Source organism: Seriola aureovittata, chromosome 4, assembly GCF_021018895.1.
Source record: "Seriola aureovittata isolate HTS-2021-v1 ecotype China chromosome 4, ASM2101889v1, whole genome shotgun sequence".
Lineage (NCBI taxonomy): Eukaryota > Metazoa > Chordata > Actinopteri > Carangiformes > Carangidae > Seriola > Seriola aureovittata.
Genome location: NC_079367.1, coordinates 5,380,714 through 5,402,941, shown reverse-complemented (window position 1 = coordinate 5,402,941; position 22,228 = coordinate 5,380,714). Strand labels below are relative to the sequence as shown.

At 42.1% G+C, this 22,228-nt stretch overlaps 3 protein-coding genes across 3 annotated transcripts in view; 2 read left to right on the top strand and 1 right to left on the bottom strand.

The window, feature by feature from the left end:
- LOC130167939 (retinol-binding protein 2-like) overlaps positions 1-1,361 on the top strand; it is a 2,168-nt gene extending 807 nt beyond the window's left edge. The window contains exons 2-4 of the mRNA XM_056374486.1: positions 429-607; positions 724-825; positions 1,203-1,361. Of these exons, the coding sequence (XP_056230461.1) occupies positions 429-607; positions 724-825; positions 1,203-1,256 (335 nt within the window). The 3' untranslated portion in view covers positions 1,257-1,361. The remainder of the gene's footprint in view (positions 1-428; positions 608-723; positions 826-1,202) is intronic.
- A 1,698-nt stretch (positions 1,362-3,059) lies between these two features.
- On the top strand, positions 3,060-16,194 carry LOC130167986 (coatomer subunit beta'-like). Its single transcript, XM_056374545.1, has 22 exons — positions 3,060-3,200; positions 3,798-3,935; positions 4,087-4,173; positions 4,612-4,738; positions 4,840-4,988; positions 5,333-5,479; positions 6,448-6,547; positions 6,667-6,809; positions 7,294-7,493; positions 7,978-8,088; positions 8,619-8,707; positions 8,812-8,918; positions 8,996-9,139; positions 9,391-9,521; positions 9,774-9,981; positions 10,302-10,412; positions 11,500-11,714; positions 11,810-11,902; positions 12,138-12,318; positions 12,705-12,776; positions 13,897-14,910; positions 15,043-16,194. The coding sequence occupies exons 1-22, from the start codon at positions 3,198-3,200 to the stop codon at positions 15,130-15,132; spliced, it is 3,660 nt and encodes a 1,219-aa protein (XP_056230520.1). The 5' UTR covers positions 3,060-3,197; the 3' UTR covers positions 15,133-16,194.
- mrps22 (mitochondrial ribosomal protein S22) lies at positions 16,185-21,991 on the bottom strand. Its single transcript, XM_056374544.1, has 8 exons — positions 21,834-21,991; positions 21,110-21,267; positions 20,838-21,002; positions 20,501-20,644; positions 17,767-17,850; positions 17,450-17,595; positions 17,203-17,311; positions 16,185-16,653 (listed from the first exon to the last, which is right to left on the bottom strand). The coding sequence occupies exons 1-8, from the start codon at positions 21,958-21,960 to the stop codon at positions 16,561-16,563; spliced, it is 1,026 nt and encodes a 341-aa protein (XP_056230519.1). The 5' UTR covers positions 21,961-21,991; the 3' UTR covers positions 16,185-16,560.
- Between the last annotated feature and the right edge of the window lie 237 nt (positions 21,992-22,228).

Genomic DNA, 22,228 nt, shown 5'->3' with positions numbered 1-22,228 from the left:
AAAGTGATGGGAAGAAATTGAATTTTCACTTTGGGGCAAATGGGATATGAATATCTAAACGGTGAGGGTGGGTGGTTCTCTTTTGGCAGGGCCCAGTGCCGAACAGGGAGGAGAAACTCATTTAGGGCTATTCTGACTCGGAGCAAGGTCATTTTTAAAGGGTAAATGAAACTGTCAAGGCGACCAGTAGGAGAGGAATCATAATAAGTGGCCTGTGGTGTCATATGTGTGTGTGTGTGTGTGTGTGTGTGTGTGTGTGTGTGTGTGTGTGTGTGTGTGTGTGTGTGTGTGTGTGTGGATTTAATCATGAAGCAGCGAGCTAAAAAGGACAAACTACACACCGAACCAGCATGAGAAAAAATTTCCTTGGCTACATAAAACCGACATTAATCCTCTCTTCTTTTTTCTTTTTTTTTTTTGGCTTGCAGATATCGACTTTGCCACCAGAAAGATCGCTTCCCACCTGCATCAGACAAAAGTCATCATCCAAAATGGGGATAAGTTTGAAACAAAGACAGTGAGCACCTTCAGAACCTACGAGGTCAACTTCACCGTGGGAGAGGAGTTCGAGGAGCAAACCAAGGGCCTGGACAACCGAAAAGTCAACGTGAGACTATTTTCTGAATCCTTTTACATTTTTCTATTTGGAGTAATCATGATTAAAAAAAAAGCAACCACAGATGCACTGACCATTGTTTCCATGTTTCCGTGGTGATATGACAGACACTGGTGACCTGGGACGGCGACAAGCTAGTGTGTGTGCAGAAGGGGGAGAAGGAAAATCGTGGGTGGAAACACTGGATCGAGGGAGACCTGCTACACCAGGTGAGAGAGAGAGCGTGTCGCATCAGTTAACACGTGACACAGAGGTGTAAAAGCTTTTGCATATTTGCCTGAAAATGAGATTTTCCTGTGTGACCACAGCTGTAACAGCTGTATCAGCACATTAAACAACAAAGTAAACATCAAAAAGCAACTTAAAAAAAAAAGAAAAAACACTTCCTCACTTCACTTGCTTGATGAACCTGCATTTAGTTCACACTGATTTGTCTCATATCTTCGGGCAATAACAATAAAGTTACACCATCACCATCTAAAACTTAGGCTTTAGATTTATGCTCAACCTTATTATCTAACTACAAGAAACAGTCGTTGCATCATATTGGACTCGCAGTTTAAAGGTCTGCTTTCTTCTGTTTCAGGAGATCACTGTGCTCGACAAAGTCTGCCGCCAAGTATTTAAGAAGGCACAATAACATGGAAACAAACCTCATCTGCCCCAAACTGTCTGTCATGTATTGCATGTTGCTGTCTATTTATAATGTAACTGCCCAGATCTGCAATAAACTGATTTAATACCACTGTTCTACTTTAATTGTGCCTTTGTTTTAAAAGTCCTATATTTAACACTTTTTGTTTTGATATTAAGAAGAATTATTTGTTGTTTTAAGTACAAAAAAATCATCTCAATATAGTTTTACATCTCGGCTTCTCTCTGGAGCTCTAGCAGGAACAGGACGTTCTGTGTCAGTGTCCGAGACTTTCTTCTGTTTTCTGAATGACACCTCATATTGTAGTTTAGCAAAACTCACCGGTAAATGCAGATGACGATGGTCGGTAAGTGATGAAATGAGCCCAAAGATGGTCAAATTTGGGACTAAATTGCCGTGGTATTTCAGAAAAAATAGACTTTAGCCACTGGTCTCTAATATTAGTCTCCATGAGAAGGTTGTGCAATGATATGGTTTCCTGACATTCAATGATTATGCAGAGGTTCCTCAACATTTTTCTGACTTCTAGCTTGATAGTTAAGTGAAGTGGAATGACCGCTTGGTGTTGTGTGGTTAATAAAGGTAAAACAACCAAAAATGGTAGGTGAGTGGATGGTGGATCTGGATGGGCCATGCTGGGATCATGGCTGAGGGCTGTGACTGTTTTGTTGTGACATCACAAAGTTAAGGAAGTCCTGACGGCTCATTTAAGCCACAGTTTCTTACAGGCTGTGTGCATTTCTCTGTGGACTGAGCGTTTTGATACTTTTACAGTATTAATATAAAACCTAGACCTGCTTTATGATAAAAAAAAAAGACAAGGAAATGTCACTTTATAAAATACAGAACCTTTAAAGTAAAAGTTTTCTCATGTGGAAATTGTATTGTGAGTGCTTGCACAATATCCTGTAAAGAGAACGGCGTCTGATAATACACTGCAAAAAATGTCAAAATAAAATTAGATAAATTCTCATTCAACCTGAAACTCTCTGGACCATTTGCATGAGACAAAAGACCTTATTCATCCATCTTTTTACATCTGTTTAGTGACTTGTAGGGATTAAGGCTGAGGAGTGAGCGTGGCTGGCTGTTTGCGTACAGCCTGTATGTATTTATTTCTTTTACAGTGCAGTAGAAACTCACAGGTACAACATGTTCCACTTTTCTGCCGGATCTTGAGCTGCTCTACAGGAAGCGCTGGAGGATCCACGTCGCCAGAAAAAGCTGCGTCAAACAAAAGAAGTGACAGGTAGATATGAACCGGAAATAGCTGATTTTGTCTCCAAAATAAAAGCCTATATCTACAGCCATAAAACCGTAAACGTAAAGGATATTTTGAAAAATGTAGATATTGAAATAAAAACAGCTTATTACCACTTATTAGATAAGCTAGTGGTCACCACAAAATAACAGCTTTGAGAGAGCACTGATTTTACTACTTACAAATTATATTAGCTTCAGTTTCAAATACACATTGTGCAGCAACCTGCATCCATTATCCATCATCAAATGTAAATCTATAGCGCACATAGACGTCCATACATGTAAATACTGGTCATAAACCACACCATTGGCACTCCCATGCACCTTTGCACTAACTGAATCAAAATGATTTTGCTGATTCATTGTGAGAACTACATTTAGATTACAATTTTTGGTTCTGTCAAGGTCCAGTCCCCATCTTTTGGCATATGTGGTTTTATGTAAACCAAGGGTTTTACATAATTTGTTTCATTTTTATTTCAGAGCGCTGTCGACTTTGAGATTTATCCTGAAATTAAATACCGGAAGTCACTTTGTTTTCATTCTTGGTCGCTTGGTTATAAAACTTTCCCGGCTGAGAACCACTGGAGAAGCCCGACGAGGGCAGCAGGGAGGCCGGTGTCTTTACCAGACGGACTAGCAGGGACTGACTGACGTGGAATCATGGTAGGCGGAACAAACAAGCAAAATATTAATCCGACATAACTTTGTGTGTTGTTTGATGTTTTCTGGTTTTGTCAGCGGAACGGAACAGTAACTTCTTCAACTCCATTCGTCATGTAAACTACAGCAGTCATCCATTCAGAAACCATATGCAAAACCAAAATCCAAAAATTACAACAGAATTTAAAGAAACAAAGTGAAACTAGCACCAGCACATTTTTACCAAGTTTTTACATTAACTTACGAGAAACTTTTAACATGCAGTCATCACACGAAAAGTAGATGAATGAAAAGACTGCAAGTTTTCATTGACATGAGAAGACTTGAAAGGACCCAGTCATTCTGGAGCAGGCATGCATATAAAATGTGGAATGGGAAGTATCAACACACACCCCCCCCACCCCCTCATAACTATCCCCAAACCCTGAGGTGGAGTATAACAAAATATGTTATTGCACCCTACACAACGTCAATCTGCATTTAAAAATAAAAAAACATCTCTACAAATCATATTTCAAACGGATTATTGTCTGGTCATTGAGTGATTTTACTGTCAGGAGGTGTTGCTGAGCGTCTTCTTCTTTCTCCCTTTGTGAACAGCCTCTGCGGTTGGACATCAAGCGGAAGCTGACGGCTCGCTCAGACCGGGTGAAGAGTGTTGACCTGCACCCCACTGAGCCATGGATGGTGGTCAGCCTCTACAGCGGTGGTGTGGTGGTCTGGAACCATGAGACACAGGTCACTATCACTCAGTTACACATTTATCTGCTCGCACAAATCACTTGATCAATTCATATAATCACTTCATTCAAATCATTCACTCACATAAACAATCACTTCAAACTTGTTTCATCCATGTTTTTGATTATCCAATCGATTCTGTGTGCAGACGATGGTGAAAAACTTTGAGCTGTGTGATCTGCCTGTCAGAGTGGCCAAGTTTGTAGCCAGGAAACACTGGATCATCGCTGGAGCAGTAAGTACTTAATGAATGTATTAAAAGGGACATTTCAAATCACTTATGAGCATTTAAGGAATAAACATTTGTCACTTTTCAGTATCTCAAGTCAGTTGCTTTATTTTTTCTCCTAGAATAAACGGCCATTTTAACATGTGAAACCGTTGGAAAGCTTGAATACACAAAGATAGGTGCAGCTCGAGGTCAAAATTGATCCAATTTGCAGTTTTGAATGTCGTGCCCATCATTTTGTACAAGTAACAATACATTTGCAATCATTTTAAGGTAAAACTTGAGCTGGGTGAAAATAACACACTGTCTTGGGCCGGGTGTTAACCATTGGTAATTGGTGCAGTGCTGCTAGTTGGAGACAGTGAGCATGGCCAGAAAAATGTGTGTTTTTGTTTTTGTGTTCTGTTCGTGGATAAATATGTTAATCTCTTTGTCCCTTCCCAGGATGATATGCACATCCGTGTGTTCAATTATAACACTCTGGAGAGAGTCCACATGTTTGAGGCTCACTCTGACTACATCCGCTGTATCGCTGTCCATCCCACGCAGCCCTACATCCTCACCAGCAGCGGTAGGAAACAACTGCACACACTCACGTAATCACAAAAAGTACAGCACCATCAGCACACACTCATTAGCATGTTTTTTGTGTGTGTGTGTGTGTGTTTTCAGATGACATGATGATCAAGCTGTGGGACTGGGACAGAAAGTGGGCATGCAGTCAGGTGTTTGAGGGGCACACTCACTATGTCATGCAGATTGTCATCAACCCCAAAGACAACAACCAGTTTGCCAGCGCCTCTCTGGACAGAACTATTAAGGTTGACACACATACACAGATACACGCACACACATGCAAAGGCACACAAAGGAAAATGGCTGCAGGGCACAAACAGAAGAAAAGTGTTGCTCTTCTTGTTTAAATGAATGTAAAAGTGACAGCCAGAATTAACAGGGATTATGGGAAATGTGGTTTCAATCTGGAGAAACACTACCATCATCGTGACCAAGACTTTATTTGCTTGCAACAGTTGCAAAATAACAATGATACACTGATAGAAATCACTCTACAACTCATAAAATACATGGACAGTCCTTGGTTGCTGTTTCAGACACACTCCCACACACACTTCCTCTCAGCATATCTCCACTCCGCCTGTTGTAGGTGTGGCAGCTGGGCTCCAGGACTCCTAACTTCACTCTGGAGGGCCATGAGAAGGGAGTGAACTGTATTGATTACTACAGTGGAGGAGACAAGCCGTACCTCATATCAGGGGCTGACGATCGACTTGTCAAGATCTGGGATTATCAGGTGAGCTAGTGAGCTGTTAGCTAGTGAGTCGGTGTTTAGTTCTGTGCCGTGTTATACACTGCTAATTTAAAAAACATACATCTCCCGGTACTTCAATATGCTCAAGCCCAAATGAAGAAAATAATAAATAATTAGGCCGAATGAGCTGCATGTTAAAAAGAACCGCTATGAGCCTACAGTTTATTTGTCATCTCTCAGGATTCTCCAGGTAACTGGATCATTTAAACGTTTCATGTTTGATCAGCCATCTCAGTATCTGTGTATCATCTACACACCATGTATTTAATTTAATACACAAGTATTGCGCAGTTCTCTGTGAAAAAAAAACAAAAAAAACCTTAGAAAACAGAATGGAACTGATTTTCTTTATTATTCAGAAACTGCACTGAAAAAATCCACTTTTTTTCCAGACTGACAAACCACCAAGTTTCAACATTAAGAGATAGAATATCAGAACTGGGCACATTACAATCTTTGCTTTTCAGATATATTATGTACAACATCATTTTCACTGCCATTTTCACAGTATGTCTTCCTACGTGTATGCAATTATGGTTTTCCCTCCGTTCTTTACTCTGAGCAAACATAGATTCTCTGAACAGACAAATATTATCTTCTCTGTATTAAAAAATGCCTCACCACACTCACAGTTGTAGAACAATGTGCGCACGTACTTTGATCAAGAGCCAGTCATTCCTTTATCTCAGATAAATATGTTTCAGGGAGCCTGCTTTCTTCCATGTTAAGTATCTGATTCCATAACCGAGCTGTACGTATCTTCCAGCAAACCTCACATGGCTCTGAAAACTGAACATCTGATTTCTAAAGGTGTCTTAATTGTTGAGCTGGCATTTAATGTCTCTACACTATATGTGTTATATATAGATAACATACACACATGAGCAGTTTAGATGCAGTGTTGGTCGTGACATCATATGATGAGTGTATGTGCTGCGTGTCTTTACCAGAACAAAACTTGTGTTCAGACCCTGGAGGGTCACGCCCAGAACGTGACCTGCGTCAGCTTCCACCCCGAGCTGCCAATCATCCTCACAGGCTCTGAGGATGGTGAGAACTACAAACACACACACACACACAAACACACACACACACACAGAGCAAAACTACAACCCAAATTCAGCTCAGCACCTCAATGTGAGTTCAATGTGAGCTCTTTGTTTCCTTAGGCACTGTTCGAGTGTGGCACTCCAACACCTACCGACTGGAGAACACACTCAACTATGGCATGGAGAGGGTGTGGTGTATATGTGGCCAGCCTGGCTCCAACAGTGTGGCTTTGGGCTATGATGAAGGCAGCATCATCATCAAGGTATACTGTTTTGTTGTGTTGTCTGTCTGGTGCTGGTGTTTTTAACAATAGCAAATGTTAAAAACCACAGTATAGAGCCTCTACTCATTGGGGCCCAAAAGACTGTCATAGACAGCCACTGACTTGGAAAATAATGTCAGTAATCTGTTTTTAACAGAAAATTTAACGTTAACATTCGATTTTAAACTGTAAAAAGAGCAATTCAGGTTGTTAATACCCACAAATCCCCAGAGAAAATAGAGGGCATGACCTCTTTATCCCCAACGGCAGCTATGTGCAGCCAAATAATATGGCGTCAGTTGGAGTGTATGATATGAGCAGATTGCATTGTGTAAGCTGAAGGAATATTTGCTGACCTGTGTTATTAAAAAGGTGCCCCTCCTTTAACCACCGGTTCCCTATCATTACATTCCTCTATAATACCGTTTTCTCTTCCTTTTTCTCATATCTGGCGCCTCATCTCTCGTCTTCCTGTCTCTCTCAGCTGGGTCGGGAGGAGCCCGCCATGTCCATGGACTCTAGTGGGAAGGTCATGTGGGCTCGCCATTCCGAAGTCCAGCAGGCCAACCTGAAGGCCATGGGAGAGGCTGAGATGAGGGATGGAGAGAGGCTGGCGCTGGGTGTCAAAGACATGGGCAGCTGTGAGATCTACCCCCAGACCATCCAGCACAGCCCCAACGGGAGGTGAGACACCGCGCTGTGGGTCTGTGTTGAGTTGCCCCTGAGAGCACTTTTACCCATGCTTACTCAATGCCAGAGAAAGGAAACAATAATTAATGAAAACATTATCGTCTGATTGGATGATTATTAGAAGATGTTTAATTGACAGCCTTCCAAAAAATGTAATATTCCACTGCTCAGTTTTGTAAATTACTAAAACTACTCCTTTGACATTGGCTTTAGTTTTACAAGTGAAATTGATTGTGTGCAAAGGTTTTTATTTGACACCTTTGATCATTTTCCTAAATCCATTTGCACACAACTGGTTATGAGCACATGACTAAAGTCCAAATGAAACCTGGACTGTACAGTAGGTATGTTTCTATCCCAGGACACGGGTTAGTGCAGGTAGAAGGTGTGCAGAATTGTGTGTATCATCCTTGTTTGAGATTTCAATATAATTTTATATCCATATATGTGTGCATGTTGTGTCTTTGTGTATCTGCAGGTTTGTAGTGGTGTGTGGAGATGGCGAGTACATCATCTACACGGCCATGGCCCTGAGGAACAAGAGCTTTGGCTCAGCTCAGGAGTTCGTCTGGGCACATGACTCCTCACAGTAAGTCTTTACACACCTTAAAGAAACACTTTGACATTTATTTGCTTTCTAGGGAAGCACCAGATGAGAAGATTGACACTACTCTCATGTTTGTATGGTTGGTATGGTAACGTATGAACCTACAGCCAGCAGGCAATTAGCTCAGCTAGCTTAGGTTAGAATAAATACTGGAACCTGGAGGAAAGAGTTAGCCTAGCTCTGTCCAGTGTTCAAAGAAATGCCCACCAGCTACCCTGTTTGTCAAGTAATCAAACAAATGACATAATGTGTTAAGTATAAAGTTTTAGAGATGCTGGTAGTTGTGTTTTTGGGAGAGAGCTAACCTAGCTATTTCCCCCCACTTCCAGTCTTTGTGCTATGCTAAGCTAACTGAGCTAATTGCCTGCTGACTGTAGCTTCATATTTACTGTGCACACATGAAAGTGGTATTGATTTGTATGTCTCAAAAAGTCAAATTATTCCTTTTACAATATATGTTACAAGTATAATTAACTCAGCATTATATTTAACCGTGTACATTATATTTACAGGTATGCCATAAGGGAAGGCAACAGTATGGTCAAAATCTTTAAGAACTTCAAAGAGAAGAAGGTTTTTAAACCTGACTTTGGGGCTGAAGGTGAGTTTGATTTCCCATTCAATTTGTTGATCTGACAGACATCTGTGTGTGTGTGTGTGTGTATGTGTGTGTACAATGTGTTTGTGTGTAATGCTGTCCCACAGGTATCTTTGCCGGCTTCTTACTGGGAGTGAGGTCAAACAGCGGCCTAGCTTTCTACGACTGGGAGAGTGCCGAACTAGTCCGCCGCATTGAGATCCAACCAAAACATGTGAGTCACACTCCCATGGCTTTAACCATTCCCGTTACTCTGGCTATTGCTTCTTATAATCTTCCTCTTGTCTTTAGATCTTCTGGTCTGACTCTGGAGAGCTGGTGTGTATCGCTACAGATGAGTCTTTCTTTGTGCTGCGTTATCTGCCAGAGAAAGTGTCAGCAGCTCAGGAATCCAAGCAAGACATGTCTGAGGATGGCATAGAGGACGCCTTCGAGGTCAGAGACGCATGTAGTATATTTTAAGAAATACACTAGGATACAATTCATTTTTGCAGAATGTAATCTTTAAAAACACAGAAGAAAGTGTCTACTAGCTGCTGCATGCTCATGCCTTTGCCAGCATTTGGTGTTTTCTTGTTTGAAATTTGACTTTCTGGAGAATGCAGATAGTCTGTAGAGGAATTATGCTGGAGGTTTTTTTTTTTAAGGTCTTTCTTTGTCGTTCTTGTTTTTTTCTTGCTGACTAGGTGCTGGGGGAGGTGCCGGAGGTGGTGAAGACAGGCGTATGGGTGGGAGACTGCTTCATCTACACCAGCTCTGTTAACAGACTCAACTACTATGTTGGGGGAGAGATCATCACCATTGCTCACATGGACAGGCGAGATGCATTAATAAATGTAAAATTAGCAAAGATGCACTGGCAAACCCGTCATGGTTTATTCATGGCGTATGGCAGCAGCACAAAACAAATGTGCCTCAGCCATCATCAGCATTACAGCCGAGTCCTTGGCGTGCAGAGAAAATCTACTCTCTGACTATGAATCTGCTTGCTGTCTCATGGCGTCCAGCATTCTCATACCATAAAATATGCTCAGACGGGTTCCTTAAAACTGGTCTTTCTCTGGTGTAGGACTATGTATCTGCTGGGCTATATCCCCAAGGATGACCGTCTCTACCTTGGAGACAAGGAGCTGAACATCATCAGCTACTCCCTGCTGCTTTCTGTGCTGGAGTACCAGACAGCCGTCATGAGAAGGGACTTTAGCACAGCCGACAAAGTTCTACCCACAATCCCCAAGGAGCAAAGGACCAGGGTTGCCAACTTCTTGGAGAAACAGGTACAGTATGTCCGTCTTCCAACTTTTGCACTTAGAAGTCCACGTCCGTTTCTCTCTGCTTGAGAAGACAATAAATTCAGGGTTTGGTGCATAAATTACAGAACATCAGGCAGCCAGATGGAGTAAAACCTCCTGGCAGAATTTTTGCGTGTTTATTTTAAAATATATTTATGCAGGGGATGGTTTTGCTTCTCACGCACTCTTACTACTTCACTTTTTCACATATCTAACCTTCCCACTGTCGGCCACTGTGCTTTACAGAGCAGAATAAATAAAATAAAAATACTTATGTATATAGTGTGTTTTCTTGTGTTGTGTAGGGCTTCAGACAGCAGGCCCTGGCTGTGTCTACAGACCCAGAACACAAGTTTGAACTTGCTCTGCAGCTGGGAGAGCTCAAGATGGCCTACCAACTGGCCTTGGAGGCAGAGGTCAGTGCAAACATCAACATGCTCAAATTCTAAGGTTTACCATATTTACTAGTGAAGTATGTTATCATGCAAGAAGTACAGCTGAGTCTGATGGGGATGGCATCAGTTGTTCTGTGAAAAACATGAAACACCAAAGTCACACTGCTGCAGGGATGAAGTGTTTTTGTAGGTCAACCTTGAAGTTAGCCTCACCCTGGTTCCCTCGACAAAAAAATCAATGGGATTTTTCGATTGACTTTTGGATTACTGCAGAAAATAAACTCTGTGACAAAAAAAAGTTTGATACCGACACGTTTTGCTCCGCAGGATAATCTTCACAAATGAACCACTTTTATGATTTTTTAAAGCCTAATACAATCGCCAGAAGTAAAAAGCCAATTAAGTCTATAAACGAGCTAGACCGCATTCGCATGACTTCAATGTCACCACCGCTAAACTTCAACTTGAAGTTTGATTTAGTGCTTTCCTAGCACCCAGCCTTTTTAAGAGATGTAAAAGCTTAAAGAAATCATGACTGGGGTATTTACTGGTGTATTTTATGTTGTAGAATAAATCATGAAAATGTCTTGAGCTTGTGTTAGTTAACTTGACCTTATTTCAGCCGTCTAACCAAAAGCCCACTCAAAAAAACCCATCCATCCAAAAGTCAGGGAATCACCAAAGTTCTTAGGGTTTACCCTCTGGGGACCAATAATGTCTTTACAGTTTTATTGCGATCCATGACCATCCCTAGAGCCCCGCTGCTAGCATGAATAACAGCTATACAAATGCAAATGTCAAGGAGATAAATATGCTCTTAATGTTAAGTGTTGTTGAGAACTGAAGAATGACACTTAAGTGCATCATCATGTTCGAGCAAATTCTTACTTAATAGCTTCACTGTTTTGTTTTCAATGACTTTCTTTCATCAGTAGCGATGTAATATGCAGGATAATGTGTATAGAATCAGTCATTCTTCCTCTACAAGTCTGACAGGGTGAGTCACAACCCTGGCATCTCATACTGAGTAACTGCTTCACAGTGTATTGTTGTGTTGTGATAATCCTCTCTTCTGTCTCTTTGGCACTTTGACATGTGGGGGCTCCAGTCAGAGCAGAAATGGAAGCAGCTGGCAGAGCTTGCTACTACAAAGTGCCAGTTTAGCCTGGCCCAGGAGTGTCTGCACCAAGCTCAGGATTATGGGGGATTATTGCTGCTGGCCACTGCCTCAGGCAACACAGACATGGTGGGCAAACTAGCCGAAGGGGCAGAGAAGGATGGGAAGACCAATGTGGCCTTCCTCACCTACTTCATGCAAGGAAGGCGAGTATCTGAGGAGTGGACGGGGAGAGGAGCTGTTTGAACTTGTTTATATTTTATTTATTTTTTGTCATCGCTATTTTTGTGTGTTTGTCCAGATTGGACAAATGTCTGGACCTTCTCATCAAAACAGATCGGTTGCCAGAGGCTGCATTCCTGGCAAGAACATATCTGCCCAGCCATGTGTCAAGGTACTGGCTGTGTCTGTGTACATACATGAATCATATATCTGAATCCGTTCTGGAGAAATTCTATATGTTCGTACCACTAATAAATACCTGTGTTTGTTTCCCAGAGCATAAAACTTTTAAAAGCTCAAAAAAAATGATGCAGTTCCTGAAACCTTTGACAATGGGAATACCCATCTCTCTGTGTGTATTTACATTATGCATCACTGGTGAGCGGTATACACTTCTCCTCCTCCAGGGTGGTTAAGCTGTGGAAGGAGAGTCTGTCCAAGGTCAACCAGAAGGCAGCAGATGCTTTGGCTGACCCCATCCAGTACAGCAACCTGTTCCCTGGCCTCCAGCAAGCCCTGCAGGCTGAGCAGTACCTGAAGGAGACTCATGTCAGGGTCAGACCTGCCGCAGAATACCCACTCATCATGGTCAGTGGACGTCAGAGGAACTGTAAAACTTTCACATCAAGGACTGTACTGCTATAAAAATGCAGCTGGAGTTAGCATGCTAACCTACTAGCCTCGGTCAAGTCAGCCTGTTTTTATCATTTTCCGATAGCGAGTCACTGTAGCCGCCAGTCTGCCAACAAGAAGCGCTTCTCGGGGGGGGGGGGGGGGGTGTATTATAACCTCTTGTAAATGTAACGATGACTGAAGCTCTTGGCAAACGACCATCACCACCACCAGGTCCCAGCAAGAAACCACTTTCAGTAGCAGAGACTATTACATATAGCCCCTTTTTAAAGCACCGATCAAATATCAAATACCTGTTTGAGATCATCATCAGATATTTGTCCTGTTCCTCTGCTTTTCAGCCAAATGAGGAGCGCAACGTTCTGGAGGAATCTGCACGTTTTGCGTCAGAAGAAGAGGTCAGTGAGCCAGAGGTGAGGACCAGAATCTGCATCTCCACACAGCCCCTTTCAGACATGCGCCTCTTTACATAAATGTGATGGCAAGTTTGAATGTCAGTCGTATGTCAGAAGTCAATTTTTCATAAGCCACAACAGTAATCTTACTTAGTCTGGCCTAATTCTGAAAAGTCTGAATTGAATGTTGTCAGATTAACATAACAGCTGCAGCAGGGCAAGGTAAAATACACAGAGAGCGACTGTACATACATCAAGTTCCACATCCTAAGAGTACTGTATGCACAAAGAAAACAAAACCAGCTCAGGACAACATTAAAAACTATGTCAGATCCGTCAATGACAGTGATTCCCCCTCTCTTTAACCCCTATATTTATAACTTTCATCCCTGCCAACGGCATGACATTTCCAAACACTATACATGCAGCAAGAGCAACTTAACGCCCTGAGGTGCTCTGAGCAGCGCCACTGCTCCCTCTTGTGCCCCAGGTGCCAAATATGGCACAAGCATCGTTTCTTTTCTATAAATAATGTCATGTTTGAATAAGGTCACAAAGAGTTTAACATAAGACACTTTTGTCTGAATGACCATGAGACATTACTTTGACAGATAAAGACTGGAACGTAATGTATTAATTCATGCATAATTCATAAATATCTGTATGTGAAACAGTTGGAGGAAGATCTTATTTGATTTATTCAGTGTTTTGCCTTAAATGGAGGCTGAATCAAAATTACTTCAACCTTCAACAACAGACTTCTTTGGCCACTTGGGAGCAACAGAAAACGCTGTTAGCAATCTGTTGTCCTTTCACACACCCAGCAGATACTGAGCAACACTTGGATTCATATGGAGTTGCGTTTCTAGTCACCCAACAATACTAGACGTATATTACAGCAAATCTTTTAGTTCCAGATATTTCTTTAAAAAATAAAACAGTAAAGTGTGTCAGAAAATGAAAACAGTGAGCTGAAAGATGCTATAAACCTCCAACTGCAAAATGGGATGATAATAATCAGTGGGTTCATCATTACAAGCGACCCTTTATGTGCAAGTTGTCATAACCAGTTAATATAAAACTATTGAGTAAAGCTGCTTTAAAATGGAACGGTTATTTCTGTTTGATCTATGAACAGGAAGCAGTGGAAAGCATGGAAGAAAGCTTCATAGTAGCAGCAACAGAAGCAGCAGCAGTGGAGGAGCCCGTTCCATTACAGCAGGAGACCACTGCTGTTGTTTCAGCAGTAGAAGAAGAATCACTTCCAACAGCAGCTTCCCCTCTTCCTGTCGCCATAACTCAAGAGCATGTTGAGGTGGCTGCATTTGAACCGGAGGTGGCAGCAATAAAGGAAGACATCATCACCAAATTTGAGGAGGCTTCACTCTCTGTGGAGGAAGATGTTTTGGAGGAGTCCACCACAGAGTTTACCCCCAAAGAGCCAGAGGTGGTACAGTCCAGACCAGTGGATGATGTCAGCTCTTCGGATGAGGAGGATGTTCAGGAAACGTCTCCAGCAACAGATGCTGTTCCTGCTCCGTGTGTTTCTCAAACATGTCTTACTGAGACAATAGAAACCATCATGGCAACAGAAGAAGCACCAGGTGAGACAGTGGCAACAAAAACCATGGCAACAGAGGATGTTCTAGTTACCACTGCATTAACAGCTGATACTAACGTAAAACTGCCTGATTATGACGAGCTGGAAAAAGATGTAATGTCTTTAGATGCACCACCCATCAAAGACGCACCAGCAGCAGCAGAAGGACCTCCTGTTACTAAGGAACTCGTTTTGGAAACGGCACCATCAGCTGTAGCAGTGGAGGAGCTCATCTCCTTCGAAAACACAGACAGCTCACTGCTGGATGTGCCGGTCCAAGTCCAAGCTTTTCCAGAGTTTGTCCTTGATCCACTGCTAGACCCACTTGAAGATGCAATGCCAGTATTAAAGCCAGACCCAGCACAAGAGCCAGAACAAGAGGGACTCCCAGTAAAGCCTGAGGAGATCCTGGAGCCTCCTGTGCCTCTGCAGCCTGAGCCAGAGGTTTTACTCCCAGTAGCTCCCACAGAGAAGAACATAGCGGAGCAGGAGACGGCTCCTGAGGGAGCTGAAGACCCAGCAGAGGACCTTGACGAAGAGATGACTGAGGAGGTAAAGTTTTTAAATCTGTGGCAAACATTCCCCAATATTGGGACAAATATTAAACATAACTGTATGTATATGTAAACAAAATTAAAACACCACACCTCCTGACCTCCACCTGTGAATATTTTCTACTCCCAGGTCCTGGATGATCTGGATCTGGACAATTTTGACTTGGAAGAAATAGACACCACAGACGTCAACCTGGATGAGGATTTCTTGAGCGATTAGGAAGAGGTGGACTTTCCTGTTTTACTGTGACCAAACAACACAAAGGGCTGTAGTCCAGGACCACTATTAGACACCAGCAGATTAAAGTACTTTTGTTAAGCTTAATTAACAAGCATTTTGTTGTTGTTGTTTTTTAGTTGAGGGCTGAAGTACTCTATTTTCTCATTCTCATTTATATTTGAGATGTACCATACCATGATTCCCACAAGATTGGTGTTACTGAAGGACGAAAACCTTCAAGACATCTGGTAGAACTTCAGATTAATCTGTAGTTTGTCTTTATTTCAGCTACGGATTCGCTCAGTGTTACGTGCCTTTTCTAAATGTGGTTAAGGGGAAAGAGAAGTGAATGGGTTTAAGGAGAAATGTTTGTATGTATGTGAAATATGGGATGTGGTACATTGTAAAATTTCCAACAGAGGCTTATTTGCTTGGCTTTGTTTACACTACACATTTGAACAATTTTGCTACAATCTCTACATTTTGTGTTAAATCTATCAAAAGTAATCTTTAAATGTAAAAATCAGTTTACAGTTAAACAAAAATTAAAAAAGGTAGAATCTTCCTCATTCCTCGGTGCCACGAGCTCTACCAGCCGACTGCACATCCTCATGAAAAGTAACTAAAATGACTCAGTACCTCTTCTTCTTCCTCATACCTCATATTACACCTCTGTTGATCAGGGTGCTATCGAAGCCAGTGAGGAATTTATTTTTCTCACAAGTGCTGGACCGTTGCTAATTAGAGAATTATGTTGGATTTCTATCTGGGACAGGGCTGCCTGTGTTTTCCAAATGCCACATATTTTTTTTTTTTTATAAAGAACATATTCAAAAGTGTTGAACAAGCGAGGACTAAGACAAATCTGCTAATTGGTTCTACTCAATGTCTGTGTTACCTTTTTATTATTATACACTATGTGACATCTTATTATCCTGGTGCATGTTTCCCTCTCAAAGCCAGGATCAACACACAACTGCTGCTTTTAGTTTATCCAGTAAACTGTAATGGGACTCTGTACGTAGACTTGAAAAGTGAATTAAATACAAATCTTCTATGTTATCCAGAACTGAAGCTGTTTTACTGCAACAACACATCCAACGAGTACAAAGACCTTGCTTTGTTATGTACATTGTTTAACTTGACACTTCAGGTTTGACTCAGAGCTCCAAACACATACAGATCATCTGTCTACATGACTAAAACACAAACTTTGTGTATCGTACAAGATGTTTCACAGCTAGCTCTTCAAATCGATGGCTGTGACAGGCGTAGCTTTCCTTGTTACTCTTCAGCACACACAGTGACAGAACAGTAAATGTTGTCATGCCTTAAATATGGGGCGCAGTTTTCAGTTTGTCCTTCAGGATGTGGTTACCGGTCCTCCTTGTGAATTAATTTATGTATTTCCATGAAGGAGTGTGTCCGTCAGGCGGCAGAGCCTTCAGCAGCTGTCTGTTCATATGCCTGCAGGGCCAGCTCAATGTAGCCAGACCTCTGGGACTCCTTCTGGGCGTAGATCTGCAGGGACGAGGGTCAGAGGTCAGCAAAATGGAGAGGGAGAAAAAGGTCACCCCAATTACTTTGAAGCTGAGGCTGTGCATAAAAATGTTCCAATTAATTGTTTTAGTGCCAAAATTTAAAAAAAACGCTGCTTAGAAAGTCAACCGTGACTAAACGAGTTCTTGACTGTAGCAGGCATTCACACACCCGTGTCTCCTGCTGCTAACCTTTCACATTAAATGGCTGTCATTCTTAATGTCCCTCCCTACTGCTTCAAGGCCAAGGGGCCGTGAGCGCTAATAAGACCTGATGTGTCCTGAGTCTGGCCCCCCAGTTCTCACGCTGGAGAAAAACCCAAGCCTCTCATGCAGGAAACCTTAGATGAGCCGGCCTTGACTCGACCCCTCAAGAGCAACGCTGACTCCTGATGTGCCCTAATGCCTCGGGGACACAACTCGTATGACCTGGACAATTTCAGAATCAGATGGCAATGTTTTCTATACAGTGAATAAACGTGCAAAAAGGGGAGTCAGCAGATATTTCTGTTCAGGGTTGAGCTGTTCTCACCTTAATCAGGTCGGTGCCAGTGGCCTGCTGGCTGGCAGCTTCCTGGGCTGACTCACTGTGGGGGTGGACCATGTGGAACAGAGACACTAGACTCACAGCATCCTGGAGCCTGGAGGGGGACGGACACACCAGGGGTTTAGGTCAGAGCTCTTTGCCAGCAGGTACAGCCACGGTGGTGTGACCTGGCTCAGTTTAAACTCAGGTTAAAAACAGTCTGGCATCATTGTCACACCACAGACAAACTCACAGCTCTTTCTTCAGCGTGTCCACTATGAGCCCGTCGACCCTGCGAGCGTTGACCAGGTACCAGGCCATTCCTCCAAAGTGTCTGGTGGAGCGCAGCAGCTCGTATTTGCCGTGCTTGTCCACGTCCTCGTAGGTGGCTGCGTGTACCTGAACACGAGGAACATACAAAGGAGGAGTTTCATTACAGACTTCATGGTGATTTTCTCCTGGTTACAGACATTCAGCACAAATTTCACGGTTTAACAGACTCTATAGATTCTACAGATTTCAGTGCAGTTGCTGATCAGGTCAAAATAACAAGTCCAATGTCATCTTTACCCTGATGTATTCTGAAGAGTCTGGTTCAAATTGGACCAGACACAGGTCCAACACATCCGCATGCCGGTCCTGAGAAAACACCATCTAACACAGAGAGAGAGAGAGAGAGAGAGAAGTATGACTGAAGCCCCAAGACACTCACTGAACACACACACACGTGCTTTCACTTATATATTCTGCCTGATTAGACCTTTTCTCTGTGTGGACTGTGTGGGTGTTCACAGACCTCACACCTTTGCCCCCCCCCGTCACGGAGGACGGCTTATACCTCCATCATTAAATTGTATTATATGCAATATTCTGGTTAGATCTTTGTGTTTGAAAATATCCCAACCTGGTCCCGGTCAGAAAAATGCATTAGCTCTTGCAATAATAATAATAATAATAATAATAAAGAGCATTATTTATAGAGCACCATTCATACAAGAGATGTAGCTCAAAGTGCTTTACAATAAAAAAAATCTTATAGTACAATAAAATAAAGGGCAAAAAAAATCCAGTATGAATAGTAAAATATGAGAGAATTAATTAAAATCCAAGTTATCTCTTAGTACTAGACATACTATGGCATGTAAACACCTTATCTACATGTATGGTCGTTGCCTACGGTGCGCGCCGCTGCAGCATCTTGTCTCACATATGGTAAACAGACTGCATTTATATATATAGCACTCTTCTAGTCTTATCGAGCACTCAAAGAGCTTTACAATGGAAGCCAGATTCACCCATTCACACCAACACATTCATACAGTTCTTTCCCTACACATATAGCGTGTTACTACCATACACGCACAGTCACATAAGGAGTAGTTCCAGGGACACTTGGAAGAGCTCCCATACTATCTCGTAGTAGTGCTATGGTAGTAAGTGTAAAGATGATCTACATCTTCAATCTGATGTTAGTAATATGTCTATGCTAGAATATAAATACATCTCAGCTATACTGGTGATGATGCTGATAATCTTCACTACTTGCGGATGTTGTTTTCACCTGTATTTCACCTCTATTCATTCAGAGCAGTGAGTCTATCCATGGGTTTCCATCCAAATGTAAATTCTAACAAAACATTGAAAAATTCTGCAAAGAAAATGCAAATTAATGCAGGTTTCCATCAACTGCTATTATGTGAATATTAGGAGCAGATTTGTCCAGATAAACAGCTGGTGGTTCTAATTCCCCAGTCCGGTGACGTCAGTTGCGTTCCTTTTCGACTTTGCCTGTCTTGATGGTCAACATGACCAGCTGGTGACTGCAGGCGTGGAGAATAAAAAAGACCGCCATCAAGTCAGACACATTCTGCTCCTCGTAGCGTGAGTGAGCTCATGACAACATCTCACAGCGTGTACAGCTGTTCTGTGGTTGTTTTTAATTTAAAAAATATGAGCGTTACCCTCAATATGTCGGACTGTTATGCAAAACAGAATAGTAACAAAAGAAAGAAAGGCCACCATGTTGCCAGGAGGGTGAAAATAAAATCTTAAGGATAAATATATGACCTACAAGAGCCTTTTACGATAACAAACTAAGTTGTTATCACAGCTTTCTTGCTGCTTAAAACTATAGTGTTGGTGCCCATTTGGACAAAATGAGATGCAAGAAGAAGATCAGATAAACTGCTTCAGGAGAAATAATCACAGGTAATAACTGATCAGAGGTTTTTAATAAGAATATACCAGAAGTCATGAGTGTCAGCTGGAGGAGAACAACTGCAGTGTCTGACTCATTAAACTGCAACCACTTTACTCCTGCAAGTTTGTGATTTCATGTAAAAATGTTGACGTTCTGCAGCGCCAGCAAAAGTTGGACGAAACTTTTCTAACCAGCATGCATTGTTTTAAGTCCAGCATGGACCATCTTAAGTCAGAATTGCACAGAGCGCAGCCTTAACAAATGAGCCCATTAAACATATTGCAAAAGAGCAGGACACTGCAACAAGATGACCTAATTAAAAGTAGAAAACATGATGGTAATATGGCATTTATGTTGGTTTCATGTATTAATTTAAGGAACATTAACAGTGTCATTATTGCTCCACACAGATCTGATGTTTTCTCCCACTCTTTTCAGTCTCTTCAGTGGAAGCTTGCATTCACATTTTGACTTTATCAATACACCAACGTTTCCTCCTGACCGAGCGTAAAAACTTTCTTTGTTATATTTCGGGACTTTTTTTTGTTTTTAAATCGTCTGTCTTTCCGCTCGGGATTTCAATTTGCAAATTGAGAACGCACATAAAAAGTGGTGGAAGGAAACCGACCTGTTGAGGTTGGCGAGGAAGGTGACGTCAAAGCAAGAAACATAACAGGTGTTGTTAATCACACTAATGAGAGCTCTGTTTAATTTAAGTGTCATATCAGTGATCCAGCAGAAACCAACGCCCTGTAATTGGCTGACATAAATATAATTCAGTCATAATGAATGTTAATACACTTATGCTTTTCCTGCTATGACATATCAAACAGCTCATAGCTAAAAAAACATGTAGCCTTTTTCACTTTCACGTCACAGCAGGAAAATAATGAGCATTACCAGCAACATTAACAATGACTGACTTTCATTTAGCTGCCTCAGTTTCAGGATGCAGGTAAAGTGTCTGCTGGCTCACTGTCAGACCTGAACAGAACAGTCTGCTGTGAAATAACCTTATAGCCGGATTTTATAGCAGGAAACAGACATAAGCTGATACTGTTTCAGTAATTTAGCTGGCAGGGAGTAATAAGAGCCCTTCCTCACCTTGAGGTTCTCTTCCTTGAAGATGAGGGGCGCTGTCAGCTTGCGTCCATCCTTGGGAAAGTAGACCTGAATGAGCCGGTCTCTCTCTTCCCAGTTCGCCTTCCTGAGAGTCCCGTTAGGCTCCCGTACAACAATGAACCTCTCCTGAAAACATACACCACATGTAATGTGTAAAGATGAGGGGCAGAGTAATGTAATTGTAACACAATTTAAAATGCTAGAGCATTCATGCAATAAAAAGTTGCACTGTCTCATTAACTGTGCTGTGTATGAAGATATCACCCATCTTACCCCAAGTTACACACGTGCACACAAAACAAAAGCAACCTGTGTGTACCCTGTGTGGGATGTTGTAGGTGATGTCTGTGAAGGCGTATTTAGCTGTGTCCATGCCATCCAGGATCTTATCCTCAGACAGCACATCGTCAATGGGCTTCCTCTCTGGCAGGACGGGCGGCATCTGCAGCAGCTTCTTCGCCTGCTCTCTGGCCTCCTCGACCGCCTGGAAACACACACACACAAGCGGACACACGTAAGCGGATGACACAAGAATTACTGTGACATGTGTACATGATTGAGAGAGGATATTGTGGTTTATTAAAACGGTACCTGCTCCAGTTGCTCATCAGTCATGAGTTTATATGTGGGCGGCTTCAGCTCCTGTTTAATGGGCTGGAACACTTTCTGCAGGTCCACGCCTGTTATCCTGGAGAGGACATCCTGCACAGCTGGGTCTGTGAACTGGGGCTTTGCATGGTCTGAGACAGCTGTGGAGAAAATTACACTCGTTAAAGGTTTGTGCAAACTACACACTCAGAAATGTTTACAACCGATGATACCAGTCTAGCTAATTTAAAACAAGCTAACATTGTTTCCTGTTAGAACAACTCTGTAAGGTCAAGACTTGGACTGGAATGGGTTACATTTACAAGAAACCTGTGCTGCACCAACCAAACTCCTCACAAATATTGCCATATTTAGCTGTAGCTGTCTTCTTTGTCAACGAAAAGCTTCAGTAACAGCAGATAAAACATAACATACAGTTTATACCGCTCTGCTCTTCAATACGGCAGGCATCCAAAGCTAAACAATAACTCGTGCGATTAAAACCTTGAATAAAAAAGACCGTAAATATTTATAAAATGGGTTAAACATTTTCTATAACGTCTGTATTTCTGCCGAAAAGCTTATTCAAGATTAAACTACTCAGATATGTGATGGGAGTTTGACATCCGCCGGGCGAGTATGGAGGCTAGCGAAACATGCTGCAAGGTCAGTGTTATAGTTAGGAAAGAAATTCAAATAAAATGACATTCACAGCTTTAAAACATACCGTTGTCTTGTGTCCCACTACACAGCGTCCTCACGTTACACCTGACCAATATTTGTTTGCTTTTCTGGACATTTTTCACCCGGGAGTAGCTCCGGAACACGCACCGTGCCGTACCGAGCGCCGCCATGTTTGTTATTACCTCATCAAGGCGACCTGACCTTTCACCTCACAGTGGAACAGCTACGCGGTCATGGGATATGTAGTGTGTTTTTTCGTGCGTGCAGCCTCAACCTTTCATTTGTTTATTTTACTTTCCCACGGCTTCTCACGGGCCATTTTATCTGCAGTGCATTAGACCAAACAAGTTTTTTAACAGGCTGCTGCTCTGCACTTCTATCTGTGGCTCTTTTTATAAGCGAAGGTCCTTTTTCAACATGAGACAAACAAACATTTTA